This window comes from Malania oleifera, chromosome 1 (genome assembly GCF_029873635.1).
Source record: "Malania oleifera isolate guangnan ecotype guangnan chromosome 1, ASM2987363v1, whole genome shotgun sequence".
Taxonomy (NCBI): domain Eukaryota; kingdom Viridiplantae; phylum Streptophyta; class Magnoliopsida; order Santalales; family Ximeniaceae; genus Malania; species Malania oleifera.
Window position 1 is genome coordinate 60,475,553 of NC_080417.1, and position 23,613 is coordinate 60,499,165.

The 23,613-nt window shown below is 36.7% G+C and overlaps 1 protein-coding gene across 13 annotated transcripts in view; it reads left to right on the forward strand.

Moving 5' to 3' along the window:
• Positions 1-23,613, forward strand: part of LOC131167019 (uncharacterized) — a 58,616-nt gene that overhangs the window by 25,421 nt on the left and 9,582 nt on the right. For all 13 annotated transcript variants that reach the window (XR_009139952.1, XR_009139964.1, XR_009139956.1 and 10 more), the window contains 2 exons: positions 11,702-11,748; positions 21,254-21,401. Coding sequence is in view for 1 of the 13 variants with exons in the window: in XM_058125773.1 (XP_057981756.1) it covers positions 11,702-11,748; positions 21,254-21,401 (195 nt within the window). In the remaining 12 variants the exon portion in view is untranslated. The remainder of the gene's footprint in view (positions 1-11,701; positions 11,749-21,253; positions 21,402-23,613) is intronic.

Sequence of the window (23,613 nt, forward strand, 5' to 3'; positions counted from 1 at the left end):
CGTCACCACCAATCAGGAAGCCATGGTCTTAGGCAACAGCAACAATTCAGACAGCGGCCTCATGCCCATTATAGGACACAAACTTAATGGGAATAACTATCTCCGGTCAAGGAGCAACTGCAGCAAGGAGCAACTAGAATTTTTACAGAAAATGTTCAGCCAATCTTCAGCAGCCCCTACTACTGTGGTTGGTACCGGTTCTTTGGCACACAAAGTTAATTTTTTAAGTGCTCTTAATGTTAAAAAGGAGAAGCTAGGTCCCTGGATTATAGACTCGAGAGCATCCGACCATATGACTGGAGATAGAAATTTTTTTTCTACTTATAGTCCTTGTTATGAAAATTTAACAGTCAAGATAGCATATGGTTCACTCTCAAAGGTGGCTGCCTGGCTGGTATAGGTTCTGTTAAAATTTTAGAGAACCTAACAATCAACTTAGTTCTATTAGTGCCAAATTTGGGTTGCAATTTACTATCTATTAGTAAACTCACTCGGGTTCTCAATTGTGTTACTAAATTTTTCCCAAATATGTGTGAATTTCAGGTCTTGGATTCGGGGAACACGATTGGCAGTGCTAAGATGTGTTCAGAGGTTAATGAACCTCCTCAAGGAACAACTCACAAATCCGATTGTTTAGTGTCTAGAAGTCAAAGTTATTTTTCTTTCATTCGTTCTAATAATGATAGTGCAATTATGTTGTGGCACTATAGGTTAGGACATCCAAATTTCTTGTATCTCGAGAAACTCTTTCCTTCATTATTCAATAATAAAAATCCAAATGATTTTTAGTGTGAGATGTGTCAATTTTCAAAACATGTTTGCAACTCTTATCCCAACCGACCCAACAAAGCATCCCAACCCTTTTCAATGATTCATAGTGATGTGTGGGTGCCATCAAGGATCAAGAATGTTATTGGATCTTGCTGGTTTATATCTTTTATAGATGATCACACTAGACTTGCCTAGATATTGCTCATGAAAGAAAAGTTAGAGGCAGGTCAAATTTTTCAAAATTTTAACACCATGATCTAAACACAATTCCAAGCAAAAATACAAATTGTGAAAACTAATAATGGCAAAGAATATTTCAAATCCATTCTTGATGATAATCTCTTGAGTCAAGGTATAATACACCAAAGTTCCTGTGTCGACACTCAGAAAAATGAAATTGTCGAAAGAAAAAATCGGCAGCTACTAGATGTTGCCCGCCCCCTCATGTTCTTTACATATGTACCGAAACACTTTTGGGGTGAAGCCATTCTCACTACAGCCTACCTCATAAATAGGATGCCCTCGTGTTCTCAAATTCCAAACTCCCTGTCAAACTCTACTTCAATCCTTTCCCAATACTCGACTCATCTCCACTATTCCCTTCAAAATCGGGTGCTCAACTTTTGTTCATGTTCATAGTCAACACCAGGGTAAACTTGATCCTAAAGCCTTTAAGTGCATTTTTCTCGAGTACTCCAAACCAAAAGGGTTACAAATGCTATTCACCAGCTACTAAAAGATATTATCACTCCATGGACATCACCTTTTTTGAGCAACAATCATATTACCCCAAATCTGACATTCAGGGGGAGATTACACAGGAATTTCAGCTTTTAGATATTGAAGAGTTATCTCACCCTTCTTCTGATTTTGGTCCTTCCCACCTATCACAAATTTCTAAATCTATTCCAGCTATTGACTCCACTTCTTAGAATGTCCCGTGAAACATCAGCATCTGTACACTATTCAACCAACAAAAAATGATGAGTTGATTACCTATTTATGGAGGAGAAGGAACCAAAAGTAGATAGAACAAGAAGCATCCCTTGAGCAAATCCAAGAGTTCGAGATCAAGTGAAAATCCACCAGGTAACTCTAATCCTGAGACTTCCCATAATGAGTTAACTAATGATGATAGTGATTGTCCTATTGTTGTAAGAAAAGGTGTGAGATCATGCACAAAACACCCAATATAAACTTTTGTGTCATATCAGGAGTTGTCATCGAATTTTTGATCTTTTGTTGCCAACCTCAACAAAATTCAGGTTTCTAATAACATATAAGAGTTTCTTGGTACACCTGAATGGAAGTTTGCTATCTGAGAAGAAGTGCACTAGAAAAGAATGGAACATGGGAGATCACATAATTACCAACTGGAAAACATCCAGTAGGTTGCAAATGGATATTCACTGAGAAATACAATGAAGATGGAAGTGTTAACTGATTCAAAGCTCGGCTGGTAGCAAAGGGATTCACTCAATCATATGGAATCGACTACAAAGAGACATTTGCCCCTGTAGCCAAGCTAAATACAGTGTAGGTCCTCTTATCTTTAGCAGCAAATTTAGACTGGCCTCTTCACCAACTAGATGTCAAGAATGCCTTCCTCAATGGAGACCTAGTTGAAGAAGTCTACATGGAAATTCCTCCTGGATTCGAGACACAAGCTACACACAACAGAGTCTGCAAACTCAGATGATCTTTATATGGGCTCAAGCAATCCCCAAGAGCCTGGTTCGAGAGATTCACAAAGGTAGTCAGGAGGTATGGCTATTCTTAATGTCAATCAGATCATACACTATTTGTTAAATGCTCTCCTGAAGGAAAAAATTCTATCCTCATTGTATGAGGACGACATCATTCTAACGGGAGATTATGAGGAGGAAATGAGTAGTCTCAAAAGTCTTCTAGCTAAAGAATTCGAAATCAAGGACCTTGGGAATCTCAAATACTTCCTAGGCATGGAAGTGGCATGGTCAAGGAAGGGAATCTTTGTCTCCCAAAGGAAATATGTTCTAGATCTTTTGAAAGAGACTGAGATGCTCGGGTGCAAGCCAGCTGATACTCCTATGGATTCAACAACTGAACTTGGAGCCAAGGAAGACACTGCACCAGTGGATAAAGGCAGATTTCAAAGACTAATTGGAAAACTTATATATTTGTCTCACATCCAACCTGATATTGGCTTCTCTGTCAGTGTGGTGAGTCAATTCATGAACAATCCCAATGAGGTACATATGGAGGCAATTTATAAAATCCTACGATATCTAAAGCTAACACCAGGTAAAGGATTATTTTTTGAGAAGAATCAAAGAAGAGATATTGAAGTATTCAGTGATGTAGATTGGGCAGGATCAATACATGGTTGAAGGTCAACTTCTAGGTACTGCATATATGTGTGAGGAAACCTAGTTGCATGGCAAAGTAAGAAGCAATTAGTTGTGTCAAGAAGCAGTGTAGAAGCTGAATTCAGGGCAATGGCACACGACATCTGTGAAGGAGTATGGCTGAGAAGGCTTCTAAAGGAATTAAATATTTCAGGTGAAAGAACCCATGAAGATGTTCTGTGACAATCAGTCAGTCATCAGCATTGCAAAGAACCTGGTGCATCATGATAGAACAAAACACGTGGAGATTGATCGACATTTCATAAAAGAAAGAATAGAGGAAGGAATAATCAAGATGTTGTATGTGCCTACATGTCTCCAAACAGCCGATATCCTTACCAAGCTCTGCCAAGAAAGAATTTTGATGATCTGAGTTCCAAGCCGAGCCTAATCAATATTTACAGCCCAACTTGAAGGGGAGTGTAGAATTATTAGATATCTGTCAGCCTTTGTTAGAGGCTGATCTTTAGGAGATTTACAGCTAACAAATCAGTTGATTTGTTAGCCAATTTTGGTTCCACGATCCTAGGGGATTTGGGTAGCATGTTACTTGCTTCTGTAGATAGTTTTTCCTATTTTACTGCTTTCCATTTGAAATAGGATATTCTATTTTCAGTAGGTTGTAAATGTTCCTAGTAATTAGATGAGAATTATCATCTATTTAAAGGGAATGTAATCTTTTTCATAAGTTAGTGGAATATTCAGTTTTCTTTTCCACATTTCAACTGAGTTGTAGCTTTATGTAGAGTTTATTTTGCAGAGTTGCAGGGTTATAAAGTTCCTTTTGCAGGCTTGAGGCATCCAATAGACAAGACACACCAGATGCAGAAAAAAGAAATAAAAAATTCAGGATTGCATTTGAAAGTTACCGTACATAAGTTCTTTGCTTTGTTTGATGATGGCTAGGCTAGGGTAACGATACATCAAGAGGAGGTAGGAAAGCAGTCATAGAAAAAAAATTGAATTTTGAACTTGGAAAGTGGTAACTTCTAAAACTTTTCTTTATTTTGATAAGTTCAGAATTTCAAGTTTTAAATTTATCATTTTGAATATTAAGGAAGCCTATCTCTTTTAGAAAGATATCCCTAAATTTTGAATCTTGATATTATCACAAATTGATCCTTTCCAAAATTTTTTATTTTGAGATTTTATTATGTTGATATTGACACCGTGTCCCCAAAAGTGTAGGACACTTCCAGTTTCCGTGTTTGGCATGTGTTGGATGATTTTAAAAATTAAAAAATCACTGGACACCCTTGTCCCTTTCTTGACACGTATAGGGGCTGTTTCTGTGTCCAACAGGTGCTCAACATGGACACTTCTTCTTGCTTGGAGAGTTGGTGGTTTACAAACTATGGGTGTTTGAGGAAATGGGCTACAAAAAGGAAGATGATGTAATTTTGTCCTATTTATTTAATTTTATGCATATGTCAAATGTTGTTATTTATGGGTGCTAGGGATATTTTTATAATTTTTGAATTTTGGGGTTTATTTTGGTCAAATTAGAATTTTTTTTGGAGGGGGGTCATTTTTGTGATATTCAGGGGTACTTTTGTGATGGGAGTTATTTTTGGTGGGGCTTTAGAGGATAGGTAGTTTCTAGAGGAGGGGGTCATTTACAAATAGAGGTTGGCTTATCTTGGAAGCCTTAGGCCTAGTATAAATAGGAGTCTTTTAGCCACTTTTCCAGGAGGATTTTTTAAAGTTCTTGTCTTTGAGAAGATTTCTCTGTAGAGACCAGCTCTATACCAGTTAGGGTTTGAAGATTTGGAGGCTTGGGTTTTGAGGATTTGATCCTGTGGTGCCTACCAAGCCCTCCATTGTTGCTAAAGGCGTGAGAGACTTGCAAAAATCCACTGTTACTGTTCTGAAACTGTGCTAAAACAGCAGTTGATATGAGGATTAACTCGCTGTTGTGCCTAGAAATTGCCATGAACTGCAATAATCTCTTTATCATTTTGAGGTTGAGTAGTTATTTGAATCTAGAAAGGTTGCTAAATCATTATTATGAAATCTCAGTCTTTATTTGTCAATTTCTCTTCTATTCCTACACCGGTTTGCGTCAAATTAGTATCTGAGCTAGTTCTATCTTGTGGGTTTATGGCCGCAAGGGGTTGAAGAGGAAATAGGTGTTGCAGAGGTAGATATGTGGCTGTCAAGATGTTTGGAGAGCTGCAGGAGCAAGTTAGACAACTTACTCATCTTGTTACACAAGCTTGAGACTGCTGAATTGATGGCAATAATGAATATGATTTTGTTCGAGGAGCAAGAAATTAAATCAATGAGGCATCTAAGACTGAAATTGCTCTAGTGATGACAAGCGATGTAAAAATGAAAGGCCTCCAAAATGGGAAGATTGCATTGTACGTGCTGTATGAAATTCTAAAGAGTATGGTGTACAAGTAAACACTTCAAAATTTGATGGTGATATGGATGCTAAAGAATTCTTGGGCTTAGTTGATAGATTGAGAGTTATTTTGAATGGAAAGATGTGCTGGAAGAGGAGAAAGTGAAGCTCATGGGAGAAAAGCTTAGAGGACAGACCTGCTTCTATTTGGTGGAAACATTACTAAAATGATCATGATTGTAAGGGGAAGGGGAAAATCAAAAGATAGGACAAGATGGAAAAGAAGCTGAAGGCTCAATTCCTACCCTGGAATTATGAGCAAACCTTCTAACAAAGGGTTCAAAACTTGAGGCAGCATGAGAAGTTGGTTAAAGAGTATACACAAGAGTTTCATAGCCTTTCATTAAGGTGTGATCTTGCTGAAACAGATGTTCAAACGGTTTGTGTCTCTGTGAATAGTCTCCAAATGATCATACAAGACCAAGTAAGCTTGCAACGGCCTTATAAGCAAGTGATGCCTATCAGCTCACTCTAAAAGTTGAGTCACAACTTGCCTGGGACATTGCTAAGAAGCTTTGAAATGATTGCTGCAGTGGTGTATCAACTAGTTAGGTGGGTGGCAACTCTAAAGGTGGTTGTACAGCAGCCCCTACACATGTTAACCAACCAACCAGCAACAATAGTGGTAAAGCAGCCCAAGTAAACAAGGGTAAAACAGTGGTGAAAATGCTACAGATGCTTAGAGCTTAGGCACAAGTTCAATGAGTGTCTAGGGAGGGTTGAAGGTAGAGTTAACTTGCTGAAAATCAAGAGGCTGATTGTAAGAGAAATTTTCAATTCTTGAGAACCAATAGCAGCAGCAAGAAGCTGAAAAGGATGTGTGGCAGAAGAAGGGATTGAGGGTGATGTCCTTGGCGAGGCTTTAGTCTCAAAAGTCATTACTTTCCTCTCTGGCCAGCAACGATAGTTGGCTAGTAAAAATATCTTTCAAAATAGATGTACAGCTGGTGGAAAGTTTTGCAACTTGATAAGTAATGGTGGCAGCAATGAGGAGGATCTAGTTTCTCAAGAGATGGTAGACAAGTTAGGATTGAAACTAAAGACATTTACGGCCATACCGGATTCTATGGTTCAACAAAGGGAATGTGGTAATCATCTCTTCAAGATGCCTTGTTAATTTCTCAATTGATTCTTTTGAGGAATATATTTATTGTGATGTGACTTCGATGAACGCACGTCATATTCTTCTTGGGCGGCCTTGGCAATATAACAGAGGCACCATCCATGATGGTATGAAGAATATTTATTTATTTATTTTTTGTGAAAGATGGCAATGAAAAGAAGAAGCTTGTGCTGAAGCCAATGAAGGATGATGACATAAAGAGGCTAGAAAATGGTTGTTCAGTTGCACTCTTAAATAAAAGATATTTTTCTAAAGAAAGCAAGGAAAGTGGGCTGGTTTTTGTCCCTTTTCGGAAGGAAGGGAAGCTGCAGTTGGAGTTCCCAAATGATGTTAAGGAGATTTCTTGATGAGTTTAAAAATGTGATGCAATGAGTTACTTGACGAGCTTCCTCCCATGAGGGATATACGACAGCAAATTAATCTTTTACTAGGTACCTTACCTGATTTGCCTTTCTATTGAATGTCCTCTATGGAGCTTGAAGAGCTTCAAAAGCAGGTTAGGGAACTTAGAAATGGTTTATTCAAGAAAACCTAAGTCCTTGTGCTGTACCAACTCTACTCACTCCTGAGAAGGATGGAACTTGGAGATTGTGTGTGGACAGCAGAGCTATCAATAAATCATCATTAAATACAGGATGATATGCTTGACATGCTTGCTGGATCTCAGGTTAATTCCTAGATTGTCTTGAAAAGTGGTTATCACCAAATGCAGAATCAGGCCTGGATATGAGTGGAAAACAGCCTTTAAAACCATGGAAGGACTCAATGAGTGGCTGGTCATTCCCTTTGGGTTGTCCAATGCACCTGGTACCTTCATGAGATTTATGAATCAGGTGCTAAGACCTTTTATTGAGAAGTTCATTGTTTAATTTGATGATATTTTAGTGTACAATGTGGACAAGCAAAGTCTCATTAATCATTTGAGAGCTATCTTACGGTCCTTGCAGCAAAATCAGCCTTTTGCTGATATAAAGAAGTGCAGATTCATGGCAGACAGATTGAAATTCCTGAGTTTTATTGTCTTGGCGAAGGGAATATAAATTGATCCATTGAAGATTGAAGCTATAACCAGGTCTACTCCATGAACAATTGTGGAGATCAGAAGTTTTCATGATTTGGCCACATTTTTCCAGAGATTGATAAGGAATTTCAGCACTATAGTTGCTCTCATCACTAAGTGTCTCAAAGGGGGGAAAATCAGTTGGACTTTGGAGGCTGAAGGGAGCTTTGAGGAGATAAAGAATATGATGAACCAAGTTCCGATTTTAGCCTTACCAGACTTTGATAAGCTCTTTCAAGTTGATTGTGATGCATCAAAGATTGGAATTGGGGCTAACTTGGGTCAGGGAGGAAGACCAGTGGCTTACTTCAGCGAGAAACTCAACAAGGCTCAGCAAAACAACTCTACTTATAACCTGGAGTTTTATGCTATTATTTGAGCATTGAAATTCTGGCAGTATTACCTTATTCAAAGGGAATTTATTCTGATTTTTAACCGCAATACCTTGAGATATCTCAATTCCCAAAAGAAGCTAAGTTGGAGCCATGCTAAATGGGTGGTGTTCTCACAGAGTACGCTTTCATATTGAGGCATAAGGCTGGTTTGCAAAATAAGGTGGCAGATGCATTGGGTATAAGGGCATATTTGCTAAAATCTATTTCTACTGGTGTTGGTTGGGTTGGATCTGATCAAGGAACTATAGCAAAACCCTTATTTTTTAGAACGTCTTGAGAAATTTGTAGCTAGGAATCATGATGCGTGTGTTGAATTTGTGGTGAAAGATGAGTATTTGTTCAAGGGTGTTAAGCTATGCATTCGTGAAGGTTCTATCAGGGAGTACTTGATATCTAAATTGCATGGGGAAGATTTAGGAGGTCAATTTGGCAGAAGTAAGATGCCAAATTTAGTGGCTGAAAGGTTGTTTTGGCCTTGTGTCGAGATGTGTATAAGTATGTTGATCGGTGTTGCACTTGCCAAGTTTCAACGGGGCAGAAGCAGAATACTGGTCTTTACACTCCTTTGCCAATACCTACAGCCCCGTGGATTGATGTTAGCATGGATTTTGTGCTTGGGTTGCCACGAACAACTAGGGTGTTGACTCCATCATTGTAGCTGTGGACCGGTTCTCAAAGATGGCTCACTTTACTGCATAAGAAGACAATGGATGCAACCCATGTGACTACTCTCTTCTTTTGAGAAGTGGTTAGATTACATTGGTCTAAAGACTATCATATCTGATCGAGAGACAAAGTTCGTCAGGCACTTTCGGAAGACCTTATGGAAATTATTGGCTGCAAAATTATGGCATGACAGTGCTATACCCCTCAAACAGATGGGCAAATTGAAGTGGTGAACAGAAGTTTGGGGAATTTATTGCGGTTTCCTGAAAAGGACAATATTTGGCAATAGGATTTGATCTTTCCACAAGCTGAATTTTTTCTTATAACGGTGCCATTAACTGATCTATGAGTCAAAGTCCTCTTCAGGTGGTGTTTGGTAGAAGTCCAAATCAGGTTGCTGTCCTTGTGGATGTCTTTAAACCAATCAAGGTCCAGTGATGATGCTATTGCTTATGCTGAAAATCTAAAGGAATTCCAAGCAAGAATTCGAGGAGGCTTGAAAGTGTGAACCAACTCTATATGAAAGCTGCTAAGCATCATAGGCACTTAAAGGAGTATCAGGTTGGTGACTGGGTGATGGTTTTCCTTCGAAAAGAGAGATTTCCAGCAGGTGCTTTCCACAAGTTGAAAAGTCAAAAGATTGGACCATGCAAAGTGTTGTGCAAATTTGGTGAAAATTCCTATGAAGTTGAACTCTCTTATGGCTTGGATATATCACCAATCATTAGTGTGGCCGACTTGTACACAGTCATGGTGATATGCAAATTATTGAGTGCAAGAACTCCTCCAAAGTCACTTCTAGCAAGGCATAAAAAATTGACGCTGTCATACATGTGTGAGAGGTGAAGACTAGGGCTGGAGTTTATTTCAGTTTCTTGGTAAAATTGCCTGGCAGACCTGATCTAAGACTAGGGCTAGTTTATTAGCAGGGAGGAATTCAAGAAGATTGGCACTGACATGTGATGGGCAGCAAAACAACTCACATGGAGGCGAGTCCTCTCTACAGAGGGGAAATGGTGCAATTCTGTAATCTTTATTTATTTATTTATTTTATGTCAAGTGTTGTTATTTATGAAACTAGAGTGTTTATGAATTTTGGGTTTATTTTGGTCAAATTATCTTTGTGGGGTCAGTTTGTAATTTTCAGGGGTACTTTTGTGATGGGAGTTATTTTTGGTGTGGTTTAGAAGGTAAGTTGTTTTTAGAGGGGTTTATGTGCAAGTAGGAGTTGGTTTCGCTTGGAAGCCTTAGGCTTAGTATAAATAGCAGTCTCTCAATACTTTTTAAGTTTCTCTCAAATTTACACAATACTTCAACACTTACAATTCATATCCATAAGAGAAGGAAGTTAGTTGTTCCTATGCAGTGTCTTTCCTCGAACAAGTTTATAGGATCGATGAGAGCTGATTATCTTGATAGCTGATAAGAGAACAAGTAATTGATGTATCTTGGTATCTTTTGTGTTTGTGTTACTTTATCTCAGAACATATGCAACTAGGAGTGAAAGGAAACAATAAAATATATCTTTTGAAGAGAATTAAAACAAGACTTCTAAGAAAGCCATGTGGTTAGTTTGGTGAAAAGAAAGAAAGAGATTTTGTTGTTAGGTCAGGTTGGTGAAAGTTCAAGTACAATGCTTTTGGGACTAGGAATGATGACAGGTTGGGTGTCACTAAATTGATGTGGAAAGATTCAAAAGTTACCATTTTAAGAGATATAATATTATTTTTAACTACAGATGTTTGAGGATGGATGGGGTGTAGAACCCTCCCCCCACCATTAGGGTTTGTTTAGTTGTGGGAAATAATTTTTATTTTCTATTTTATTTTCCCAAAAAATTATGAAAAAGTTAGCAAATTTTTCATTCTTCCAATATTTGTATGAAATAAATGAACAACAATAAACAATTTTGGTACTATTTTCTTATGGTAATAATTTTATTTTTCATTTCTAATTTTTCAAATAATTACAAAAATTCCACCGTGTTTTCCAATTCTCCAAATTTATACAGAAAACTTGGAAAACATCTTTTTATTATTTTAATGGCAAAAGACACCAACTCCCCTTGAGGTTTCAAAATTTCAGAAACCTCCCATAAGGTTTCAAGAATTCCAAAGACTTCCCTTGAGATTTGTCGAAAAGACACAAACCTTCCCTTGTAATTTACAAAAGATATGTTTTTTGATGGATGTTTCTATTATTTTGGCAAACTTCAAGGGAGGTTTTTGGTATTTTTGAAGCCTCAGGGGAGGTGTATGGCATTTTTGAAACCTTAGGGGAGGATTTTGTCTTTTTGGCAAACCTCAAGCGAGGTGAGTGGCTTTTGCCCTTATTTTTATAAAATTTATGTCTTACTTTGCATATGGGAGCATGAAATTTGGATCCTAGAGTTTAATTTGTATGAATTATGTATAGAGCTCCTTCTAAACCCACACAATCCAAATTCAAGCCTCAAAATTCATGATCTCAAATATAGCCTTATATAATTTTTGAAAAATTGCAAAAAAGTTTTCTTTTTGTAATTATTTTGAAATCTAGAAATAAAAAATGAAAAATTGTTTTGCACATTTAAATAAACTTCCCCCCCCCCCCCCCCCAACCTTTTTAATATGAATCTTGAGAAACTAAAAAATAAGCTAAAATTTTTATAAATTTTGGAAAACTAGTTAAAAACAGAAACTGTTTTCTACAACTAAATGGGCCCTTAACCTCTGTAATCTTTCTTTTGTATGATTGCGTGATTTGCTTTTATTGCTTCAAAGCTTACCCTATATGATGCATTTTGACTTCCTAGTGTCTGTTTTTTTGCAATCAATTGCCCCAAGGCAAATCAGAATAGGTTTATATTGAAATTAACTGCATTTCCATGTTTTTTTTTTTATATTCCTCCAGAGCAAGAGCGCTCGTATCAACTGACTAAAATGATATCAGTCAAACAGGTAAGCCTGCTTGTTGCAAACAGTGTGTATCATAGAAATTAAGTTAACTGTTATTGCCCATAATATTATTTTCTTTTTCATGTTAATATTGTTACATTGAATTGGGCGTATTGTGGGTAATACCCTAGCTTTTAAATTGAACAGCCTGTAAGAAAAAAATTTGAACACAAGGCGTGGTTGGTTAGATATCTCTGAAGCTCTATGTCATTACCTTCTCTTTTCTCTTGAGAAGACATGTGGTTGCTGCAAGAGTCAGTTTTGGGCATCTATATTGTGTCTTCTCATTTATGTTGGCGTGAATTTACTTTTCAACCCGCTATATTTAAAGAGCCTCTTTTTCAACCTGATTTGTTTAAAGAGCCTCTGGTGATATTCATGCAGAAACTTGTGCTAATACAACATAGAAATGTCCCATCATATGCTGTCTTCCCCCCCCCCCCCCCCTCTGTTTTTTTTTAGTGTTTGCACTTGTGTGTCACATTTAGTAATTGGATGTCTATCGTAACATTTTGCTTGGTTCGCGGAATGGAATGGATTGGGAATTAAATGGATTAAAGAATTGAAAGCCATGCTAAAATAGATTGAAATTTCCATTTCACTCCGACGTTCAAATGTATAGTTTGGGTTTTTTGTTCTTCCTATCGGACATGGCTTTTGGACTTCTAGAACCTAATTGTGTAAAGCCACATCTAAGTTGCTAGCATTTGGCCCGACATACAGAGAGATCTGTCTATACACGCATAAATACATGAGTGTGCATGTCTCACACATGCACACGCACTCTTGTCATTTTGTTTTATTCATTAATTTAAAATATCCCAGCCTTTTTTGAAATCTCTAAAAACCTCGCCCCCCCTCAACCTTGGTGCACTCCCTTGGACTATCTTTAAATTGGACCACATTCATATGACCATTTCTCTCTAGAAGATTTGACACTATTGATAATTTGGATACAATATGAGGACATCTCATGTCAAATCACATTTATATGATCATCTCTCTTTGAAAGATTAAACACTGTTGATAATTCAGAGTTTTAGCTTCAGTTTGCCATCTTAACTCCTGTGAAAGTTGGTGGTATGCTTCGATACCACTTGTCGGCCTGGGAGTATATAGAGTGGGGGGGGGGGTGAATGGACCCTTTTCGCATATTTTGATTTTATCTACAAAACAAAACCCTTGGCAAGATTGCAAGCAATTATATCTCAATATATCAAATGTAAATCAAGCACAAGACACAAATTAAAGAGTAGGGTAGAGAAAGCTTAACACCGGTATTTTTATGTGGTTCGGTACCAAGCCTACATCAACGCTTTGAGACCAATTCGAGGATTCCACTATAAACTCCTTCATCGGCAGAGAAACTTTACACTTGGGAACAAATCCCTAAAATCGGGAACAAATCCCTACCGTGCTCACCAAGAGCCACAAGGATCACCAAGATGCCTTGCAAGTCAGTTCACCAAGAACCTTCACCAAACGGTTCACAAAGAACCTTTTACAAGAAGATGATTGAATACAAAGAAATGCTCCTTGATTGAGCTAATATCACTTACAATACAAATCTCACACTAGTCTCTTAAGGAATGAATCAAACACAATTTAGAGAGCAAGAGAGAGTTGAGCAATTGTGATGAAGAACTAAGATGCAAAGTGCGTAGGTTTTGTATAAAAAGATATTTTTCACTAAGAACTTGTAAAATCTCCAAAATCATATTTAATCAAGTCTATGGACTTGTATTTATAGGCAAAAGGGCGAACTAGCTGTTATATGGCCGTTGGGGGGTTTATTAAAAAACTATTTTGAAAACTAGCCGTTTGTTGCTCGTTGGTGTTTTGTCATCGTCCCAAACTGTCGATGGTTTTTTGAAACCGTCGACTTTTTTTCCTGACAGTCTTCAACATGAAAGTTGTGGCTTTTTTTCTTAACTTTCCATAGACTCCAAGCTCGCCCTTTTTGGAGTTTTCTACCAAAAGTTATGCCCCAAATACCGAAAGGTGTTCTAGAAATTTGAGAGGTGCATAACTGAGGTTTTAAACCCAATTAGAACCAAGTTTGTAAAAGATTATAACACTAATATAATTTAAAACTTGTCCTTATGAAATTTCTTTTTAATATAGGATATCTTTTTTATGGAAACACATGCTCATTTTTATATCTTATATGCTAGTATGTCCTTTATAAAAATATACTTGACTTTCTTGGGGCTTTAGGACATAAAACTTGTTTTGACAAAACTGGGACCAAGTATTTAAAAGTTTGCAATACTAAGATGTTGAAAACTTGTCCCTTATGAAAACATATTTGAGTATAGGATATTCTTGTCAAACTCTTTGTTTATCTTTGAAAACCATGAGTATTGAGTTTGTGACTTAGTGAAATCCTATATACTCTTTTGCCCTAGTATGCATGTGCATTTTGCTTAACTTTTGCTCAAAAATCATGCATGAAACAAAACCGCAAAAGTTACAATGAATACTACCTCAAACACTCCCCATTGCATATAATTCTACATTAAACTTCCATGGATGTGCTTGAGTTCTTTCGAGTTCGTGTCCTTTTTATCTTTCCTACTTGACGTCTACTCGGTCCGATCTTTGCCTTTGATCAAGCACTTCATGTATTTGTCACTTGTACCTGTACTAAACATGATATGCAAAGATAGGATACACTAGGAACCACAAATAGGTTAATAACATCAAAATACATTAAACAATGTAGTCACTAAGGCTAACAATCTCCCCCTTTTTGATGATGTTTAGCCTATTTAGATTTTAATTAATCTTTGCATTTGTGTTTGTACTTGATATGCAAAGATTAGATCTCCTAGAACCACTAATGGATTGTTATCATCAAAACATGACAATTAAGAACATGTAGCCACTAAGGCTAATATCCTACACTGTTAATAACCTGCTATCATGGAAGAGCTGGAAGACAGGGCTATTTTATTTATTTATTTATTTGTTTTTCTGTTTTATACATTCAGTTGTGAAGCTAAATACAGATCATTTAATAGTTTGTATGATAGATTAGATACCAAAGAAGGGGAAAGTGATATATTTAGACTTGCTAAAGCTAGAGAAAGGAAGAGTAAGGACTTAAGAAATGTAAAATGTATAAAAAGTGAGGATGATAATGTCTTGGTTAAGGACGAAGAGATTAAAGAAAGATGGCGAAGTTACTTTAGTAAGTTGTTTAATGAAAACCAAATAGAAGGCTTAAACTTAGAATTGTCAAATGAGGAAAAGACTAAAAATATGAGATTTATTCTCAAAATTAGAGTTAACGAAGTTAAGTTTGCACTAAAAAAATGAAAAATGAGAAAGCTATGGGACCAGATAACATCCCAATTTGATTTTGGAAATGCTTAGGTGATAATGGAATTATATGGTTAACTAATTTATGTAATGCAATTATAAAAACTAAGAAAATGTTAGATGAATGTTAGAAAAACACTTTAATACCTATATACAAAAATAAAGTAGATATACAAAATTATAATAGCTATCGTGGAATTAAACTTATGAGTCATACGATGAAACTATGGGAAAGGGTGGTTGAACAAAGATTAAGGTTAGAAACGAAGGTCTCAGAAAATCAATTTTGTTTTATGCCTGGGAGATCTACCACAGAAGCTATGTATCTTTTAAGAAGATTAATGGAAAAGTTTAGGGAAAAGAAGAGGGACTTGCATATGATATTCATTGACCTTGAGAAAACATATGATAGGATACCTAAGGAAGTTCTATAGTGTGTTTTAGAAAAAAAGGGAGTATGTAGTAGGTATACTGATGTCACTAAGGATATGAATGATGGAGTAATGACTAGTCTAAGGACTATAGATGGAGAAACTAGAGAATTTCCAATCACCATAGGTGTACATCAAGGATCTGCTTTGAGTCCTTATCTTTTTGCTTTAGTGATGGACCAACTGACTTAGGGTGTTCAAAATGAGGTTCCATGGTGTTTGTTATTTGCCAACGATATTGTATTAATTGATGAAACTAAGGACAGGGTAGAGGCTGAGTTAGAATTATGGAGAGAAGTTTTGGAATCTAGAGGCTTTAGGATAAGTAGAAATAAGACGGAATATATGAAATGTTATTTTAGTAATGATAGGAGGAATATTAGAGACAAAGTTAAACTTGATGATGAAGAAATAAATAACACTTGTAGATTTTGATACACTTGGATCTATTATGCAAGCTGAAGGAGAAATTGAAGATGATGTAATGCATAGAGTTAAAGCAGGTTGGGTAAAATGGAGAGGTGCTTCAAGTGCGCCCCATGAACGTAGAATACCCTTAAAATTAAAAGGAAAGTTTTATAGGATAGCTATAAGACCAGCTATGCTATATGGATCAGAATGTTGGGCGACGAAGAAACATAATATCCAAAATGTAAGTTGCCGAGATGAGAATGCTTAGATGGATGAGTGATATGACATTGAAAGATAAATTAAGGAATGAACATATTTGCGGTAAGTTAGGTGTAGCTTCTATAGGAGATAAGATAAGGGAGGGACGACTCAGATGGTATGGACACTTGCAACGTAGGCCACATAGTGCACTAGTGAGGAAGAGTGAGTTAGTTACCGTGGGGGGCATTAGAAGGGGTAGGGGTAGACTTAAAATAACTCGGGAGGAGATAGTGAGTAAGGATTTAATATCCCTGAATCTGTCAAAAGAAATGGTTCATGATCGTATAAATTGGCAGAAAAGGATTCATATAGCCGACCCCACCTAGTGGGAATTGAGGCTTGGTTTTGTTGTAGTTGTGTTTCAAGATGGGGGTGGAGGAGAAAGGAGAAGAAAGGGAATGGATGGTGTATAAGCCCAAATGTACCATGTGAAAATAAAATTGAGGGAGCAAAGAAATACAAGTCTATTATATGAAGCAATGGGCTATTCTTCCATTGTCAATTGGTTTTTGCCTTTGTGTTGGATGCATATTTGTTTCATAACATTTGGTACTAGAGCAGGTTCTCTATAATGAATGTGAGCCATGGAAACACCTCATCAAGGGTTATCTATAGGCCAGACTAAAATTACTGATAAGTGGTAAGTGGCAGTGAGGGTAGTCTCAAGAGGCGTTTATTTGCTGTGAATGGGCTCTAAATAGGGCTTGTTCACTTCATAAACTCCAAATTAAGAGATTGGTTGGTTGTATCTCTAAATGTCCTTCAAATGGGTCTTATTCTGTCAGCAACAAATTGGTTGCTTAATGTCATTTGAGGGAGCGTTGACGCTAATTAGCACAAAGACCACACTCTTCGATTGCCTTCTCCCTATTTGCCTTTTTCCTTCTCTATCCTCTCTCTCCCAACAAGTAGCAGCTAGATTCGTGGTGATGATGGGACCCAAATCAGTGGCAACTGTGGGCAACTGTGGGTGTGGCAAGGACTACATTTGCTTGTAAGGCTTCTATTAGAAGAGAATATGTTATTTTAGTTAATGGGGTTATTTTGTCCTTAAGACTTATTATTATTATTATTTCTTCACCTCTTCTCTTCTCTCCTTATCTTCTTCTCTCCTCCATCTCTAACTTTACAACATCTCCTTCAAATCTGATTTATCTGAATTGGTTTTCATACTCTGTTTTTCATTTTTTTTTTTCTTATCCTCCCCTAATCAGTCCTCAAATCTGATTTTGTGGTTGGTTTGAGAGTTGTTTAAGGACACCCTTCCTCTGGGTTAGGTTGTGCAGCATCCTTGGCAGGAAGCTGTGTGTTTTCCTGGTGATGCTGATGTGAAGCCAGAAATACTCTGTTTCCAGTACGCTGCTGCTGCTGCTCCTCCTCCTCTGTCACTCTGTTTGTGGTTTGCTGATGATGTCGTTTTGATGCCGCGTGTTTGTGATTGATTGCTTATCATCTTGTAGCAATTGATGGTTGGTTTTGATTGGTGTTCAAATACTTATTTCTCGCCTTTTTTGCATTCATTTCGAGTTTCTAGCAGCCATAATGCCTAGAGCTGCTGCAGGTTGATTATTAAATGTTCGTAGTACTTTGCTGTAATCTGCTCTGTTCTTGGTGTTTAAGTAATTCTTCCTAGGATATTGTAAGTTCAGTTCTGTTGTCAGCTGCCTCTTGAAGTTCTGGGTTTTTTTTGTGGGGGAGGGGGGGGGGGGGGGGTATGAAGTGTTGTAAGTTCTGGTTTTTGAATTTCTGAAAGTGCTGTTTGTGCTAGTATGTGCTGTCTGACTTCTTCTCAAGCTCCTTCCCATGGTAATTCAACCATGGATAATACCTCTAACCGTAATAGGAAAGTTTTGGAGAATGAGGATGAGGTTTGGATTGTGGTCGTGGTAGTAATTGTGTATCATGATGAGGAGTTCGACATGGCAGTTCTCACATTTGCACACATTGTGGCAAAGAAAATCATTCCATTGATCATTGTTGGGATCTCCTTGGGAGACCAACTTGGGCCAACAAATCTCTTGCAAGGGGCGATTCTACTATTAACACTTTAAACACACCTAGCCACTCTACGAGGGAGTTGAGCACATCATTCACTGTGTCTTGAGAGGAGTTTAACGATCTTTTTTTGCATGGTTCAACAACTCCAAATTTAGTATTTTACATCTAGTACTATTTTGGCCCATTTAGATACAATCAGGCTTCTATCCTCTTCATCCTCCTCACTTTGGGTTATAGATTCTAATGCCTCCTCCCATATGTTAGTCCTAATTTGTTTTAGTCCTTGAACCCCACTACTTTACGCACGAAGGTAACTCTAGTTGATGGTTCGGTTTCTGGTTTTGGCTTTTTTCTCTCAATTCCTTTTGTTGGCTATTTTCTCTCAATTCTTTCAATTCCTCTTTCATTTGTGTTGTATGTGCCTAAATTTCCCTCAAACATTTTATCAGTTGGTCAATTAACTAAGCCTTGTAACTGTTTTGTGACCTTCTTTCCTTCTCATTGTGTTATTCAGGATCTTTGGACGTAGAAGAGGATTGGTGGAAAGTTTGAGAAGGATGGCTTGTACTTTTTGGATAAAGGTCATGGTGGGTCCAATTCTTGTCATACAACTTACTCAATTTCTACTCATGGTGTTTCTCTTGATTAGTGTCACGTTCGTTTGGGTCATCCATCTCGTCAAAAACTATAACAAGGTTTTCCTATGTTCAAGTCTGTCTCTCATTTTGAATGTTGTACGTGATAGTTGGGAAAGCATATTAGGACATGTTTTCCATCTAGAGTTGAGTCTCGTAGTAAATTATTGTTTTCTCTTATTTATTCATATATTTAGGGTCCATGTAGAATCAATAATTTTACTAGGATCAATATTTTGTGTCCTTCGTGGATGATTTTTTTTTTGCATATGACCTAGATCTATTTGTTAACAGATAGGTATAAATTTTTTAGTGTATTCACTCCATTCTACTAGGAAACAAAAACTCAATTTGGCCTTGATATTCAATTTTTTTGATCTAGTAGTGCACTTGGATTTGTTCAAAATAAGTTTCAATCTTTTTGCTTGGCCAAAGGGATTATTCATCAAATATCATGTATACATACCCCTTAGCAGAATGGAGTAGCTGAATGAAAAAATTGACATTTACTTGACATAGCATGTTCTCTACTCGTTCATATGCATATTCCTAAGACCTTTTGGACCAATGCTCTTTTTAAAGCTTGTATTGTGCTCAACAGGATGCCCTCAAGTGTTCTAGGAGGAAAAATTTCCTTCTCCATTGTGTACCTAGAAACATTCATGTTCTCTGTTGTGCCTCGTGTTTTTGGGGTACATGTTTTGTTCATGTTCGACATACTAGTTAGCACAAGTTCTCTCCTCATGCTGTTAAGTGTTTCTTTGTTGGGAACTCAATAAACTCAGAAAGGATACAGATGTTATGATCCCTACACTCGTATGAAATGTGTTAGTGCTGATGTCACCTTTTTGAGGAGATGCCCTATTTCTCTAGTGTTGGGTCCTCCTTGGATTAATCTATTTTGATTCCATCAACGATTTATGGTCTCCCCTATTGTGTTGATGCTATTCCCATCCTTATACCTCTCGAAAAATCTTTTGCTCCTCTTCCAAACCATTAATTATTGATCTAGAGAAACAATTGAAGGTTTATGAACAATGAAAAGCTAGCATAGACATCACTACCACCATACAGGCACCTCCTCTTGCCATCACTGTTTCAACTTCTAGCTTTGGAGATCCACCCAAATGTGAATTGGATTTGCCCATTGCTCACCAATAAGGTACTCAAACATATGCTCAACGGTCCTTAGTTGCTTATCATATTGCTTATTATGTTTCAGTTCTTCACCTTCCTAGTCCTATGAGTTCTTTTGCCTTGTCTATTTCCTAAGTTTCTATCCCTTCCTCTCATGTTGTAGCACTTGCTAACCCTAGGTGGAAGCATGCAATGGATGTAGAAATGGATGCCTTTACCACTGGAGGGACATGGGACTTGGTGGACCTTCCACTTGGTAAAGAATTGGTTAGGTATGTTGGTTCTACCCAATCAAATATCTTCCTAACGGCTCTATTGAACAACTTAAGGCTCAATTGTTGGCCAAGGGGTGCACCCAACATATGGTATTGATTATTTTGAGACTTTCTATCTTTTTGCTTGACTAAATTCTGTTTGTTTATTCATCTCTTTGGCTGTTAATTTTGATTGGCCCTTGTACAAGTTGGATGTGAAGAATGACTTCTCATTTACTCTGCATTTGATGGTTATGAATTTGTTCATGTTGTGAAATTGTAATATACTTTTGGCTGACTAGTTAAACAAGAGTGCTATAACTTGTTCCATACAACCTTTCAGAAGGTGTGAAGTGTTCAGCCTGTTAAATTCCCTTGTATCTTGTATCATATTTATATCTTGCACTTGTACCCTTTTGATTTAATACATGGAGCTTACTTCCTAAAAAGAATATCAGGGCTTTATGGAGTGTGGTGGTCTATTATGAACCCAGTTGTTGTTCCCCTGGTTTTAGAAATCAACCTTACCATCATGTAACAGAGATACACAGCAGTATGGATGCCTTCTGCCACTATTGCAGGACAATATCCCTGAGTGTTCTGATTGACATCTGTTTCATCCATTATGGTATGCTTTGAAAAGCTGTTAAAACAGCTTTTTATGCCATTTTATTACCTCTAAAAAACATTTCATGCTTTTGAAACTTGAAACATAATTTATAGGAAAAAAATATTCACCATATTTACTGTCAAATAGTGAATAATTGAACTCAAATTAATTGAAGATAAACCAACTGTCTATTATGTGGGAGTGTAAAAATCATACTTAAAAAAATTGTACTTGTAGCATACATCTAAACCCTTCAAATGCTAAAAGAAATGAAATAAAAGCTTAAGCTTGAATGCAGGTAGGCTTCTAGTAGTTAAGCCCAACAAATTATGCCAAGCTATCTAATGGCTAATATTTTCTAGATTTAGTGATTTTCTATAGTTTCTTTCTCATTGCATGGTACTTGCAAAATAAATTTTTATGAGCTAAGCTAGTTCCTATTGTTAGGAGGAAAAGGAAAGCATCCATAGCCAACCGGAGTTGTTCTCAAAGAGGCCGAGGTTGCAAAAAATGAATTCCTTGGACAAAGGAAATGTTCCTACAAATCTAATGAGCTCAGATACCTTGTCAATTTCTGGCTCACAAAATTCTCCTGGTATGGTTGTATTTTTGTTTTGCATAGAATGTTTGTTTTGTTGGTAATGACTACTTTATCTCGTTTTAGATTAGTAGTAAACTTAGTGCAGTTAACATCACCGATGAAAGTTGTCTTTTAAATCGAACAAATTTTTCCGAAGTAGTAATTGGATTGCCATTCTATTTGAACATTAAGGCCTCTATTTAAGGTGCATGTGATTTAGATCTGATTATGAATGCAAAAAAGCCCGAGGCGTAAAATCTCACTGTGACTTGGGTAATATGTACCATGAACTCTTTTTTGCTTCTAGACAATAGGATCTAGCTTAGGATTGCTTGATTTTGCCAAGCATGATTTTTAAAAATCACTAAAGCCAATTAGGTTTGCAATATCTACCAATTTTGCCATGTTGTTTCCTTTCATGGTTTTAAATAATGGCTACGACCGTTATGTAATGTCGTTACGTAACAGTTTTTTGGGTTATCGATACCGATATACACCGCGAAATTGGTGGGAAGAAAAATCACGGCTGTAGTGGCCGTTATGGACCGCGACTGTTACATAAAGGCCACTACAACCGTTATGTAACCGCTATAGGACTGTTATACCAAAAAAAATTATTTTAGTTTTTTACTTTATCTTCTCACTTTTTCCTTCTCTTTCATAAATTATTCTCAATATACCATGTGGTGAGAGGGGGAAAAGATTATAATGAGGATGACAAAGATACAAAATTTACTATTTCTTTAAATACTTGCAAGAGATGTATTAATTAACAATTTGAAAATACTAACTTGTTAGAAAAATATTTTATTTTGATGATGTTAGTAATGTGATATTTATGTTCTATATTTTTCAACTTTAGTCTTCTTTCTTTTCTAGCTATTTTATATTTGTATTATTCGTCTGTCTTATGTGTCTAATAGATTAATGGAGTGTATAATGTATTTTGTATTATTAATTAATTTAGCACACATAAGAATTTATTACAGATAAGAACAATGAGAAGAATAAATATGCACACACATGTAATTTTTCTATCAATGGTGGTTTAAAACAAATGTAAACTTGTTGCCCTTACCAAATAACTTAGTTACCTGAACTAAAGGATTCAAAGTACACTAAAACTCTTTCTATGAAGGGCCAAAAGTTTAAAACATGCAAGTACGCTAATATGCACAAGGTTGTGCGTGCTTCAAAAAAATTCACGGCTGTTACCGTTACGTTACCCTACCCACTACCGCGATTTAAAACCATGTTCCCTTTACTTTTTTTATACCATTTCAATCATCAGTGAACCCCAACTTCCTAGGATCTCGTAGCATACCTTTCAAATATAACAACAACAAACCAAGTCTTAAGTCCCACTAGGTGGAGTTGGCTACATGAATCGTATTCCGCCAATTTATGCGATCATGGACAATTTTCTTTGAAAAATTCAGGACTATTAAATCTTTACTCACTATCTCATTCCAAGTTACTTTAGGTCTACCCGTACGCCCTCTATTGCCCCTCACAATAACTAAATCACTCTTCCTCATTGACACACTATGTGGTCTACATTGCAAGTGTCTAAACCATTTGAGTCGTTCCTTCCTTATCTTCTATAGGAGCTATGCCTAACTTACCGCGAATATGTTCATTTCTTAATTTATCTTTTAGCATTATTCACTCATCCATCTAAGAATTCTTATCTTGACAACCTTTACTTTTTGGATATGTTGTTTCTTAGTCACTCAACATTCTGATCCATATAGCTTAGCTGGTCTTGTAGTCGTCCTATAAAACTTTCCTTTTAATTTTAAGGGTATTCTATGATGACAAAGTACACTCGAAGCACTTCTCCATTTTACCCAACCTTCTTTAACTCTATGTATTATATCTTCTTCAATTTCTCTATTAGCTTGTATAATAGATCCAAGGTATGGAAATTTACTTGTGCCATTGATTTCTTCATAATTAAGTTTAACTTTGTCTCCAATATTCCTTCTACTATTATTGAAATTACATTTCCTATATTTTGTCTTATTTCTATCAACAGAACAGCAAACAGCAAAGCACAAGATTTCTTTCCTTACTTTAGCCCACATTTATTTCCTTATATTTCAATTCATTATTTTGTATAGTTAGCATATATTCAGTTTACATGTATAGAGCTTGATAGATTATAATTTACTTGTATAGGGCTAGAATCATGCTAGTCCTTATTTACTTTCCATGTATAGCATTC